Source organism: Lathamus discolor, chromosome 10 (genome assembly GCF_037157495.1).
Source record: "Lathamus discolor isolate bLatDis1 chromosome 10, bLatDis1.hap1, whole genome shotgun sequence".
Classification (NCBI taxonomy): domain Eukaryota; kingdom Metazoa; phylum Chordata; class Aves; order Psittaciformes; family Psittacidae; genus Lathamus; species Lathamus discolor.
In genome coordinates this window covers 20,239,242-20,252,856 of record NC_088893.1, presented here as the reverse complement: position 1 = coordinate 20,252,856, position 13,615 = coordinate 20,239,242, and the positions used below count along the sequence as shown (strand labels likewise).

Genomic DNA, 13,615 nt, shown 5'->3' with positions numbered 1-13,615 from the left:
CCAGGAGCATCAACAAGTGGTACAAGTGTTCACTACTGAACCCAAGGATGAACAAGGACAGCCAAAGGACAAACCCTACAAATCTCTCGGCCTTCCTCATCCATTGCCTCACAGCAGAAAACATGGGACAGTTCGGAGGCTTCTCCCCTGCCCAGCGGTCACCAGCAGGGCAACATGCCCAGTGCATCACTTACAGCGCGGTTACAGCCCCAAGGAGACGAGCGGTGCTGCGCCCGCCCTGCAAATCAGGACAAGAAGATCAACTTTTTCCTCTGTTTCTTCCCCAGGACAAATGTCCCGGGGGTTTAATCACTGCAAAGAACATGAAGAGGTCTGAGACTTCGGGTTCCTCAATTCTAAGTGACACCACAAAGCGGACAAGGCTGCAGCCCAGGGTCTGAGGGTGGCTGCTGGATGCGTTTGCAAGCGTTTCTCTGTAACTGGTTTCAAATGTCCTTTGCTTCTCTCATTACAGGTGTTCTAAAAATATCAAATATAGATCTTCCCCTCACAATATTTTAAGATACTCTATTTATACAATAATTCTTTCAAAAATAAAAAGTGACACGTACAGCAATTCAGTCACTCAGTCTGTAAAACCATTACAAAAGACACAGCATCCATCCCCCAGCACCACTGCTGCCCGGGACTCTGGGGGTTCTGCCACCATTCTCTATCACAAAATAAAACCATTCCAGCTCCCGACGTGTCACCTGCACTCACACTGGGCTCCTTCTCCCACCCTCTCCTTTAAAAATGACCTGGAATAGTGAGGGATCTCAAACCCACTCTGCATGTCCACGGAGGCAGGAGCATCCTCTCCCGGGCAGGAATGGAGCGGTGGTGGAGCTGAAGGACCTGTCCTTTGTGTTCTGTTTTCTGGACACACCACCACCAAATGTCCTATGAGCATGGGAGTAATTTACCTTGCACACCGGTACTGCACAGACTTGGCACGGACAGACTACACGCACGGAGCTGCGAGCACAAGACCACCTAAAAAGCAACGGGTGGAGAGTGGCCAACACAGCTCCCAATGGCACTAAATCAGCAGCCTGGGCACTCACAAAAGCATGGATGTGTCTATGCAAATGCATCGGAAACGGAGACACAAACCAGCCCGTCACCAGGAGTGGCATTTATCTGGAGCTGCCTCTTGCCCTCCAGGAAGGAACCGCGGGCTGTTTGCCTCGGATCGCAGACGTTGCCTCGCAGGAAGTTCAGTCTTTAAAAAAGGACACAGTTTGAGAGGTTTGGTCCCAGATATTCCCACTTCACGGTGCCGGCGCTGCAGAGCCCAGTGCAGGACCGCTCTCGCCTGCAAGAGCGGAGCTCTGCTGTGGCAGCACAGCGTGGGACCCGCAGCCTCCTGCCACTGCTGCTGCTGCTGCAGGCATCAGCTGAAGCTGCTTCAGCCCTTCCCTGGACATGGGAGAAGGGGCTGAGTTGCTCCCCATCTGCATGGAACTGGCTGGAAAGTGGGGAAAAGACTGGGAGCAAAGGGCTCCTCGCTGCTGACCGCTCTTCCTCCGGCGGGGAGGATGACGAGCTGGGGTCCTTCTGCTCCCTTCTTTACAGGTGGCAGCCAGTGTCACCGCAGGGAGGACAGGCTGGTGGGTTTCTCGTGCTGGTTCACACTTGGCAGGCTTGGCACCTCTGGAGCATGCAGGCTGTGGTGTGGAGCTGCCGCTTTGCTGGTTTGCTCATTGCTGCGATGGCTCTGCGTTGGGAAGTGGGCTTTGGGCATCCCTACCTCGGATCGGAGCTGCAGGGGTAGAGCCACATCCCCAGGAGTGCTCCTTCCACAGCCCCAGCACGCACGGGGAGAGGAGCATGGTTCTATCCACAGACATTCATCTCAGTGGGGATGGGGAAGCCCGCACCCTGGTCCCACCAGCGATTGCCATGGATACCATGGAAAGCTCAGCGGAGGCGCTTCCTGCGCCCAGAGTTATAGGAACTCCACGTAGTTCTCAGGGATTAATCCTGTCTTGCCATTGAGGGTCCCTTCCAGCCAGCCAGGCTCCTGCGATGGGTGAACTTGAGGAGAGAAGGAAAATGCAGGTTACTACAGGGGCTACGGCACAGGGGTTGTTGCTCTCTGTGTGCTGACATCAGCTACTCCTGGGAGAGAACAAGACCTTTAATTTGTGTTTGGCTTAAAGCGAGAAAACGAATATGCTAAGATGCTCAGGAAGCTGAAGTGCTCACCCTGGGCCTCCTCTGCCTGTCCTTTATAAAGTGTCAGGGACCCAACAGTGAAACCAACAGAAGAACCAAGTGAGCTGCACAGGGGGCTATGGACTGGGATTCCAAATACTGGTGCTGGGCTGATGTAAGTGAAGCACCAGTGATAAAAACAGGGGCTCAAAAATTCCTTCAGATTTGGCTTAAAATGTCTTTGGAGTTTGAGAGAAGGTGGTTAACTCCATCACAGTGTGACCCTGCACATCCCGGCCTGGACCAGGCTGACGGAGGGAATGCATTAGGAAAAGCTCCCGGTAGGAGAGCAAACACTGCGACCTTATTTCTGTGAAATTAAAAATGTGGTCAGTCCTCAGAAGCCTTAAACTCCTCCTTTATTCAGCCAATTGCTGAAAATCTGTGGGTTTTACAGGAACCAGTTATGCCAATTCCTCAGTCCATCACTACAGGGAACGTGGACAGAGGAATACAGTACATAGTGATCTATTAATGACAAATACAGACCACAGAATCATGGAATCACAGAGTGGCTCGGGTCGAAAGGGACCTTAAAGCTCCTCCAGCTCCAACCCCTGGCACGGGCAGGGACCCCTTCCACTGGAGCAAGCCCTGTCCATTGCTTTACACATTTTGGGGTTTCACTTGTGCCACTTCTTTTTGCGCGCTCACACCCCCAAGTCTTGGGGCTTTTCCACCACCAAGGGCTGAAGCAGTCCTCCCAGAGGACAGATACCGCCTCCAGCCTGCAAAGAAAGCTCCCAAGGGCAAAACTGCATTAAAATTTATTGGTTTACATCCCTTTTGGAGAGGAGGCTTCACAGTGCCCCTGCCAGCTGAGAGTGGCCGTAAGTGCTCTGTGCGTCTCTGTGCCTCCAGCCCTCTGGTCCCAGTAAATGGGCTGGGAAAGTGCTTTAACCAAAAGTCACGTGAGTTCCAGCTCCTGCCTTCGCCTTACAAAATCACTTGTGTCCCAAAGACAGACATTCGTTTCTGGGCAGGTGCTGTCACACAGAGCAGAGCACGTGGGCAGATGGGGGAATCTCGTTCTCAGTTACAGAACTAGAGTACAGATGCAGCACAACTTCCCTCATGTAGCATAAGACTTCAGTGTCTGTCAAGCACCAGCTCAGGTGGGGGGCTCGTGGCTTCAGAAGATTGAGTTTTCCATTTCAGGGGTGATTGTGTGTTAAAACCGCACACGAGCATCCCTGTCCTGACCCGTGACTCCCACCTTCCCCAGTTTCAGGCCTCCACAGATCCAGGACATCCCTCCCATTTAGTGTAAAGATCTGCTGGAAAACCCAGGTTTCCTGTAGCTAAAAGGACCGGTGCTCTGGAGTTCAAATGGACCCTTCAGAACACGGTGCTGGTTACCCTGTGGCTGTCACTCGGTGCAGGCAGCAGCACCCCAATGTCCCCATTGGACCGAGATGCTGCTCATCCATATGCACCCCCAGTTTCAAGTCAAACCAGAACCTGTCTTCAAGTACTCCCAGGATCCATTTGCTTTCGCCAGGTTTTATAAAGCCCTCCATCATAACAACACTTCCACCGAGCAGTGCTGTTCCCAACAGCTTCCACAGCTAACGTGAGCCTCAGCTGGGCTGCTGAGTGATTAGAACATGCTGTATGGCTTTGCCCCTGAATAATCCATTGATTTTTATATAGCAAACACAATGTATTTAATTCAAACTTGTTCCCCTTCTAGCAGCTTTAATTCCCATGGGCTCTCCCAGGGGAGAACATGTTTATTTATAAGATATCTATGGAGCTGCTTAGAAGAAGTATCTTCTCTAATTCACATGTACTTGTTCTCTAACCCTTCTCTGCTATATTCTCATATATATCCCAGGGCAAAACCAGTGCATGTGGTAGCAGTTTCCCGAATGACAATGCTTAACATATAAAAGCCAAGAACTGCTTGGAAAGTAGTAAAAAGTCTTTTCTTTACATTGGGATTATATCTAAACCAGAGCTGCTTCATTCCACGGGGTGCAGTCTCTTTCCCTTGATGCAGGAAACAGGCAGTCCATGTTCATTAACATCATCTCCAGAAAGCTGACTAGCCCACCTATTCCAGCTCCCAGGATCCAGAGTTAAAAAGCACACATTACTTTTCTATCTCTCTCCTGCATGAAACATTATGGCAACTGCATAGAGTATTTCTGGTGCTGATACTTGGAAACTAATCTCTCCTACCCAGAAGACTGGGGAATGGCTCTGTATATGGCAAACACCGGTGTCCGTCAATGCTCACCAGTTTCCCCCTTACATTTAAATCCAGGGTCTGGATCCTGGTGGGACGTGTGGTCACAGCCCAGCACAGACACGAGGAGCATTGGGCAGCAGCCCCGACACCATTGGCATGGGCAGGGTGATGAGTGGGACATGGAGCAGGACCCACTGACCCAGGCTGGAGGTGGCACAGGGGACATCTCTGCTGTAGTGATCCCCTGTGCTCTACTCTGGGGGGGAGGAGAATCCCACCCACTCATCCCTCCTATTTCAGACGTTTCCCTTAGGATTTATTTCCCTTACATAATACATCAGATTCTTGAAAAGGCAGTTTTCAACAGATCCTAAAGACTCCTGGATGATCTGCTGTTGTCAGTAAAGTAAAGCCAGGTACAGCTCAGATTTAATTGGGTTTCAAGTATTTCTGCTTTCTTCTTTCACAGGATTTCTAGAGATGGAAACAGAACAGTCCTTAAATAGGGGACTGAAAGGAAACCCATGAACTGAGAGCCCAAATCCTTCCCTGGGTCATGGGAAGAAAACCTCCAGTAACTTGCAAAACTCTGTGCTAAAACAAGTAACAGCAAGTGTCCTGCTCCGTAGCCTCATTTGTTTTGCTGTTTTACTGGCCCTGTAGCATCTCCCATGAACGTTACATGGAACGAGATCTTCCTGCCCCGGGGAAGCCCAGCACCAGGCCCAGGGCAAGCCTGGCTCCTACAGCACCGGGCACAGCTCTTGTGATCCTGCTTTTCCAACACCGGGAACTGCAGCCTGAGAAACGAGCCCATCTCCCCTCGCTCCCACAGGCACCCGGGTCAGGGACTCACCGTTGTCAAACACGGTGCCCGCCGTGAAGGAGAGCTCTGAGTCATGTTCTGCTTTGCAGGCGTACAGAGCTCGGGCTTTCCGCAGCGGCGAGCTGCAAAGAGAGAACACGCATTGGTACCAACCCCACTGCTCGCAGGCAACAGCATCCCCTCCCCGCTGCAATGGAGGGGTTCACGTGAGCGGCGCGTGTTGAAGAGGGGTCCAAGGATCTCTACTGCTCCACCAGGGTCCACGGTTACACTGGTCAGGGGAAGAGGGAGGAAGACACCAGAGGAGGCTGAAGGCTCCTGGGGATGAGCCCCCAGCACCGTGTTTCACTGCACCGCAAACGCCAGTGTGAGCTGAGCAGGACCACAGCCCAGCTCCGGTGCCCACAGAGCCAGCAGCACTGAGGCTGGCTCCAGGAGCTTCCCAAGAGCTGGGAAGGTTCTGGAAGTCTCCAAAGGGCCATACCCAGTCCGCGGGCCAGCACAGAGCAAAGGCGGCAGCAGGAGCCCACCAGCCCCGCTGGCTGCCAAAGCCATCACTGCCAGTGCAGCTGCAGCCACAACGAGGGTTTCGTGAGGAAGAATCAGCCCTGGGGAAGTGTATTTCAAGACAGAAAAGCAAGGAGGCCTGGGAAGGATTTGCGGCGCTTCCTTAGAGACCGTACCTGAAGATAAAAAAGATTTAAGACCCATTAGATTTTAGTGGGGAAGCGTCAGCGTGCCCACGCTGCGGAGGAGTGAACGAGAGCAGGGAGAGCCAGAAATGGAGCAGATCGCTGGCAGACACACAGAGAAGATGAAGGACCTCAGGACCCGGCAGCAAAGCGCAGGCACGCAGAGGGGGCCCCTGCTGCTGGAGCCTCCCACCCGTCCTTCCCAGGTTTGGGTACCAGGAAGGCTGGTGCAAAGCTGGGATAGCACCAGGCAATGCTGGGAGCCTGCCCAGCAGCCCAGCAGCTGCATCCAGCTCTGCAGCAGGGTACAGCTGAGCTATGGCAGAGCCAAGGGAAGTGATGGAAGAGCCCCAGAGCTGTTGCGGTAGGGACCAGGCGTCACCATTCCCCTATCAGTGTTTTCACCAGTTTTTACCTTCCCAAGCACTTGAGCGTATTCAGAATCCTCCCTGAGCGAGCCGAGGGAGGCGTCACTCTTTCACCTCATAGCAAAAGCAGTTCTCATCGAAACCACAGCCCAGGGAAGCTGGCATGGGTTTGGTTTTGCTGTGAAGACCCCGAAGCACAGGGCTCTCCTCTCCGGATTCCAGCTGCCTGACACAAGCAGCTGCCAAACACTTAAAAGCCAGGATGGGCAAACACTCGTCCTGCTCCAGAGAGGGTCCTTCAGTGCCGGGAGGCACCGCTTGTGCAGAGCTGGAGGCGACTGCCAGGTGGGAAACAAAAGGTATTTTCTGGCTGACCTTGAATCACTGAAGCTGTTGTTTTCCTCCCCAAAAAATGATCTCTGCAGCCCAGCACCCCTGCAGGCTGCCCCTTGCCCATTGGCTGCGACGGGACCCATGAGCCCTGCAGTCATCAGGGACTGAAATGCTGGACCCCAGCGATCGCTCACATTAGGTTTGTGCCTCCAAGCATGGCACAAGGCCAGCAAAGCACTCAGGAGCTTCACCCATCTGCCCCTGTGCAGTTTCGGGGATGACGAGCCTCTCCCCCAGAGGAAGGCTGCTCGGTGGCATCGCGCTGCTGTCAGCCTTTGCAGACACACACAGCGCAAATGAATAACCCAGCCGAGCAGGCAGCGCTGCACAGGCAGCATCTGTGTGTTGTGGGTGCGGGGGAAGAGCTTGCTCTGTGCCTGTCACGAACAAACAGGTCTGACACGTCTCCCCAGGAGCAGGGATCAGAGCCGCCTGCGCCTGCTAAAGGCTGGGAGCCACGTTCTGCTGGGGACCACATCGGCCTCCTGCTCCTCTGTGCCAGGATGGGCTCGGAGGATGGACATCCCATCCCACACTGCACACAGAGCAGAGGGGATGCTGCCCCGGCTTCCCCCGCAAGCATCCCTGGTACCCACAGTGCAGGTCTCAAACACTGCCTGTGGTGCGCTCACATGTTCTTTACCTTCCTTAGATTCCAGATAAGAAAAGGAAGTGGCCAGAAAACGAGACATTACCACGTTTCACTAAGGTTACACATTACACATCCTACCTGTGCAGAGAGGAGTACAGCAAACCACAGGACCTGAAATGTCTGAGGAAACCCACAGAAACCACCCTTGACACCGAGCATCACCCACAGGGCCAGTGGGCACCTGCAGGGTGCTCAGAAGGTCCCTCCTGGGGTGGGAGATGTTGGAAAGCTCCTTTCTTGCTTAGTGCAGAGAGCTGCACAGGGGAGGTTTGAGCAGGATGCAAAGGGAGAAGGGAAGTGAAGTGGGGGAACCAAGTAAATCAAACAGAAAATAGCAAAAGCAACAAAAAGCAAAGCGAATTCTGCAACAGACCTGATGGGGGATGAGTCGCTGGACGTAGAGGAGGTGGGCATAGGACTTGATGGCGCAGAGAACATGGGCCAGGACGGTGAGAGGGGTGACGTTGGGCTTGGATTCTGAGGGCTGCAAGACATAACCAGATACCTTATCAACATGCCACCACAGAAACAAACAGCAACCGAGAGACAGTCAGACGACATCCAACGATAGCGAGTGCCTTGGGAATATTCAGGGCATGAGACACAGCTACGAAATGAAGTGCCAAGACCTTGGGAAATGTTTCAAGGCCAGATCTGCATTTCTCTGGACAACAAGAGCCGGATCTTCCAATTAACCCCTGCTCCATCACCCCATTCAGTGAGCCCCACACCCCGCGTGCAGCCCACGCACTTACCTGCCTTGTGTGACTCCCCCCAGCGCTGCCAGAAATAGCTGCTGGTATTTCTGGACGTTACTGCTCCTGCCAGCAGCCTCCATCCCCCTTCCGCACATCACTTGTGTCAGAGGCTGGACCCTGCTCCACGGTTCCCAGCCCCAACAGCCTGTTCCCATGTCGGACCACACGGGTCCTGGGGACTGGAAGCTCCTTATCTACAGGATGGAGCCGGCCAGGGCTGGTGTTTCCATGTTATCACCTCTCTGAAGGCAACAACCAGGAGCAAATCTCCAGCCCATAGCACCCCACAAGGTTTCTGCAGCACCAGGGGCTGTGCTGGGACCCCACGGGCTGGTTATGACAATGAGGTAACCAGTGCTCCAGGGCTCCCACCGTGCTCATCACTGATTTGGTTTCCATGTTCTATATTGAAGAACTCTTTTTCCCCTCATGCAACTTGCTCCCGATTCCTCACTTGTAAGCTATGGCTATCAATTGACATAGAATCAAGTTACTGAACTAGTAAATGCAAAAGTGTTTGGTTCCTCCAAAACCATTCGATCCAGGTCATTCTCAGGTTCACCAAAAAGCAGTTCTTGTACTAAAATACCAATTTGTGGCTGATTCATCTTCTACCATTTCCATGCTTAGCAACTCATTTGTATTCCCTGTGTAACTCCAACTGTAAACTCCATCCCTGATAAAGCACCAGAAAAACCTCTCCACATTGAAAACGCCTCTGTGAAAACAAAGAGCATCATGATTATGTTTTAATTCTTGGCAGAGGAATGGTACCTCTGACCCCACAGGGCTGTGATGCGGTGGGGATAGAGTGCCACCCCACAGGCAATCCCTGGGCCATCCTCATCCCCATCCTCATCCAGGAGCTGGGGGATCCCAAGGGAGGGAGAAGGGATGCGGGGAAAGGGGAGCTCCAGAGCATGCAGGTAAACCTCAGCCCTGCAGTAACAGCACTTCATGGGTCTGTTTTAACCCGTGTCAAACCCAGATGTTAAACAGATTCCCTCTTGTGCCATGCAGTGATGGAGCCTCCTTTGCATTCGAGGAGAAGCCTCCCAAGAAGCATGGCTTGGACCAGTGGAAACAAGCCCCGACCTCCAGAAGGGATGATGCAGCCCCCTCCCTCCAGAGTGGGGCACAGCACACACAGCAGGATGCCGAAACCTTTCATAACAGATGAAGTCTCTGTAAGAAGGGTAACGGGTTAACAGTTAACGCATGCCCGTTCAACACCTCTGAGATCACAACCACAGAAGTTCATTGTTTCTGCCCCTGGCTTCTGCTCTTGAAGCCCAGAATAAATTCACAGAATCAATGAGTAGCACATTGGTTGGGTTGAAGGGGACCTTGAAGACCATCTGGGTCCACCTTAAACCTTCCAATGGAGCAGCTTGCTCCAAGCCCCTGTGTCCAACCTGGCCTTGAGCACTGCCAGGGATGGGGCAGCCACAGCTTCTCTGGGCACCCTGTGCCAGCGCCTCAGCACCCTCACAGGGAAGAGCTTCTGCCTAAGAGCTCAGCTCAGTCTCCCCTCAGGCAGGTTAAAGCCGTTCCCCTTGGCCTGTCCCTACAGTTAGAACAAACAGTTAGTAAATACTAACAGAGAAGAGAATAGAATAAACATTTTTCTTCCCTTTCAAGCTGATGCAAAACCTCAGTTATTCCCAAGCACCGACCTCCCCCAACACCCAAGAATGTCCCCAGAAAATATTTATGATTAATCTGGAATTTTATGCTTTTTCCCAATTCTCCGAGTTACAATTTAGCACCTGAGAACTAAAATGTCACTCTTGGCACAGCAGCTCCCCTCCAGCTCATGCATCTGTGCAACCAATGCCCTGACAACAGCCTGCACCAGGCTCATCTCTGGGTATCCGGATCTTCCGCCAGTGCCAGCACTTCCCAAGCGGTTCCTGTGTGTCCTTCATAGCCCTGGCAGCCAGCAATCCCTGGCATTCCCTGCTGGTGACAACTCAAACCTGAAAGGCTAGGTCTGTGGATGTGGTCCAACTTCTGCGGAGAGCGTGTCCATGTCATAAATATCACCACAGCAAGGGCACCCAGAGGACACCAAAGAAGGTTAAATTGTTGGTTTGAACCACCCCGAGGTCTGTATCTGCTTAAGGCCAAACTCTTGGCTTCTGCTGTGCCACTGCATCCAACAGAAACTAATGCTTTCCCCTTGTAATTACGGGCAATACCTTTATTACAACAGAGGATTACATGCATATAGAAATGAGATACAGCAGTGCAGCGCAGCTGGCACAGGAGGGCTGTCAAACAGGAATGTTCACAGGAAGACGATTAACATCCTCAAAATGCTCTCCTAATGATTGTCACTATTTAAAAACAATCTTTGGGGCATTTTTCTACCATCAGAATTGTCAGTCCTTTGAAAAATGAGTAATTACCGTCTTATTTAGTCTTTAACAAATCTGTGACAGGTTGGTGCTCGCCATGTATTAAATCTATTTCCAACTTTAAACAGAAGGAGGTGCTACAAAGGCCATCAAGTCAGCCCAAGTCACAGAAATTAACCCTTCAAGCACCAGTTCTTGCTTCTTTTCGTTTCTAGCGGGTGTAGTTGTCTGGCCATTCCTGGTGATGTCCCACCTCCCCTGAGCTACAGGGCAGGTAATTTGGGATTCTTTTATCTCTGTGTAAGCATGCTTCTGCCCTCTAATGGAGAGCACATGGTAGATGCAGGTGAAGACATGGAGAGCGCTCTCTGGGCAGCAGGAACTAGGACATTTCCTTCACTGTTAGTACTGCAAGAGGGGCTGGTAATTTGGAAGCCAAAGCCTGTTGGTTGTAATAACTGTATGCAATGATGTGCTCTGGCTCTAGACAGCTAAGCTACTACAGAGAGCCTCCAAGACAGTGCATGTTGACATGGCAAATAGAATATGAATGCATGGGTGTACCACTTGAAAGGCAGAGGACCTGCGAGGAGCGCCTTCCATCTTACCATTGCCTTCCACTGTTCACGTAGACTCCTGCACCCTGGCGATCTCAAAAAGCTCCTCATCAAATGCACATTACCTGCTCCACGCATGGGTTTTCTGTAGGCAAGGAGAGTTACCTTGGGAAGCAAACCTTGGTCCTCCAGCTCTTGGCTTCAGCAAGGTTCCTGTCCACTGAGCCGTCTGCAGGGCAGGATGATCCTAGGACAGCTGAGACACCTCCAGCCATCAGCCCATCTTGTCCCTGGTTACAAACCCAGTGGGCAGCAGTCTCCAAGGGACCACAAGACCCCACACTGGGGTAGGAGAGAGCAAACCAAATGGCACAGCAATGCCCTTCTCAAAGAGGAGCTTGGCCAAGGTGGGACTTGAAGGGGGCCATGAGCTGGTGGCTGAAAAACGGTTGGGGTTGGCCCCTTGAGAGCAGCCACCAACACCCACCAGCCCCCCTGCCACAGCTCCCACTGCCCCTATGGGACATCTCACTGGTGAGCCTGCAGCATGGGATGGCCACCACCAAGCACTGCTACGGATCCCAACCCTCACGCTGCCCAACGGGAGGAACATCCAGCCACACAGGGCTCCAGGAGCAGAAATTCCCAACGCACTTTTTGAGATGAAATCAGTTTAAAAGAATGCAGCTCTCGCTGTTCCTAAAGTTGGCTCTGTCATCGCCCCACCAACTGCAGCCCGCTGCGCTAACTACAGTGCTAATGCCATCAATACCATCCAGAGGGTTATTTCTGCAAGGATGCAGTAACAAAGCCTTACAGCAAGAACCAGCACTCAAGCCAGCCTCCATGTAAGAAGCTACCCATAATTTGGAGCAAGGTTTGGGGTTTTTTGGATTCTTGGTGGCAAAGAAACACTCTCTGTGCCCACCAAAACAACTGAGAGAAATACTAATGGCAGCACGTGGATTTTTGGGTATGAGGACCATCCTGTTTCTATCAGGTTGCTCACAGAAGAGAGGACCATGGTTCTATGATGACCAAGCTACCCCTGTTCAGCCTCACGGTCCTGCTCTGCAGGTCCTTCCAGCACATTTCCTCAAGAACACGTGGATGTTTCTGGTGGCCCTCCCAGCCCCTGCGGACCATGGGCTGTGATGCACACAGTGGTCCTTCCATGAAATATAGGTATTTATTCCCAAGATACTGCCTGAGCATCACTCTTCTGAGCTTATGGACTGCAAGCCCTGAGTCCTGTCTGCCTGGAGAAGTCAGTGCATGGAGTGAACAGACTATGCTGAGGTCTCTGCATTTTGGAAAATGGTTTTCTTGCAGGATCCAATTTCTTTTCTGTTTCTCGTGGAAAAAGCAGAGGTGGTGACGGGCTTTGGGGAAGTGTTGGCTGCTGCCTGCTCTCAGTTCTGCCTGCAGGAAGCAAATGTCCTCTTTTTTTTCCTTCTTCTTACTCGGGAGGACTTTGTGAGGGGCTCTTCCTGTTGGGTGCACAGTGGGAAACAAAACAGAGAAAAAAAATGCTAAGAACCGAAAATACCAGCAGCAGGAAGCAGAGAAGTGGCTAAAATTAGACTCTTCCAGGGTGGGTATGGCCTTCTTCCCAGCGGAAGCAGCAGAGGGAACTCCACAAGTCCATAGCCCAACACATCCCGAGGCTCTCGCCTTTCCTGTGGGTCCATGTGTGACCTGCAGCATCCTGTGAACTGCCCGGGCAGGGTGCAGGAGGACGTCGTGTCGCAGCGCTCAGCCCATGGGGCACCCACACCTTCACCTCCCGCCTGCCCCTTTGGCTCCTCCAGCAAATCAGTGCATTTAACTCCTGTTCCAGACTCCAGTCTCCTTCCCAGCTGCTGTGGCTAAACAACCTCTTTTCTAATCCCTTCTCATAACCCACCTCTTCTCAATTCCCCTCTCTCTGCAATCTGCCTCTGGCACTTTCTTTACACAGCCCAAGTCCTCCGGGCATTTACAGGTCTGAAGAGTTTTTCTCAGCAGGGTTTCTAGACAACTTCTGCTGCTTTGTTCTTCTGGCCAAGAGGACATCAGCTCCACTTCAAAAATGTTTACAACTTGGTGTTTGTTTTTGTGGAACTCGGGGTTATTTCTGACCCAGAACATCTAACGACCATGAACGGGCACAGGCTGCTCGTGAATTAAAGCCCTTTCCTGACATCACCTCAAGAATAAATAACAATATTCCCATTCTGACATTATCGATCCCTGACTGCATTAAAATACATCAGGAACCCCCCAGCCCTTTCCCTCCTGCTCTGTTCCTATAAAACAAAGCTGCAGAACATAAGGCTCTTCTCAGAGGTAACCAGAAAAAAAACACCCAATTACAATATTATTTAATGCTAGGACACTTAAAACTGCTAAAACAAGAAGATTGCAGCTCACCAGTGGACATGGCTCTGTTGCCTAAACGAAATGGGAGCAGCCTTGGGCTGAGAAGCTCATGAAGTTCATGCAATGCTGGACACGCAGATGGATGGGCTCAAGCAAGCAACCCCCAGGCTCTGGCTGAGCTGCGGGTTAGTGATGGCACCACGCACAACCCTCTACACAACCATTAGCTCACAG

General features: G+C 52.0%; 1 protein-coding gene across 2 annotated transcripts in view; it reads right to left on the bottom strand.

Annotated features, from left to right (window-relative positions):
• Positions 1-264: 264 nt before the first annotated feature.
• ARHGAP26 (Rho GTPase activating protein 26) overlaps positions 265-13,615 on the bottom strand; it is a 117,267-nt gene continuing 103,916 nt past the window's right edge. The window contains exons 21-23 of one of the 2 annotated variants that reach the window (XM_065690774.1): positions 7,719-7,829; positions 5,271-5,362; positions 265-2,040 (exon numbers count right to left, since the gene is read on the bottom strand). In XM_065690774.1, the coding sequence (XP_065546846.1) occupies positions 1,952-2,040; positions 5,271-5,362; positions 7,719-7,829 (292 nt within the window). In that variant the 3' untranslated portion in view covers positions 265-1,951. Of the gene's footprint in view, positions 2,041-5,270; positions 5,363-7,718; positions 7,830-10,291; positions 12,511-13,615 lie in introns of those variants that run through there. The other variant, XM_065690775.1, reaches the window with a different exon arrangement.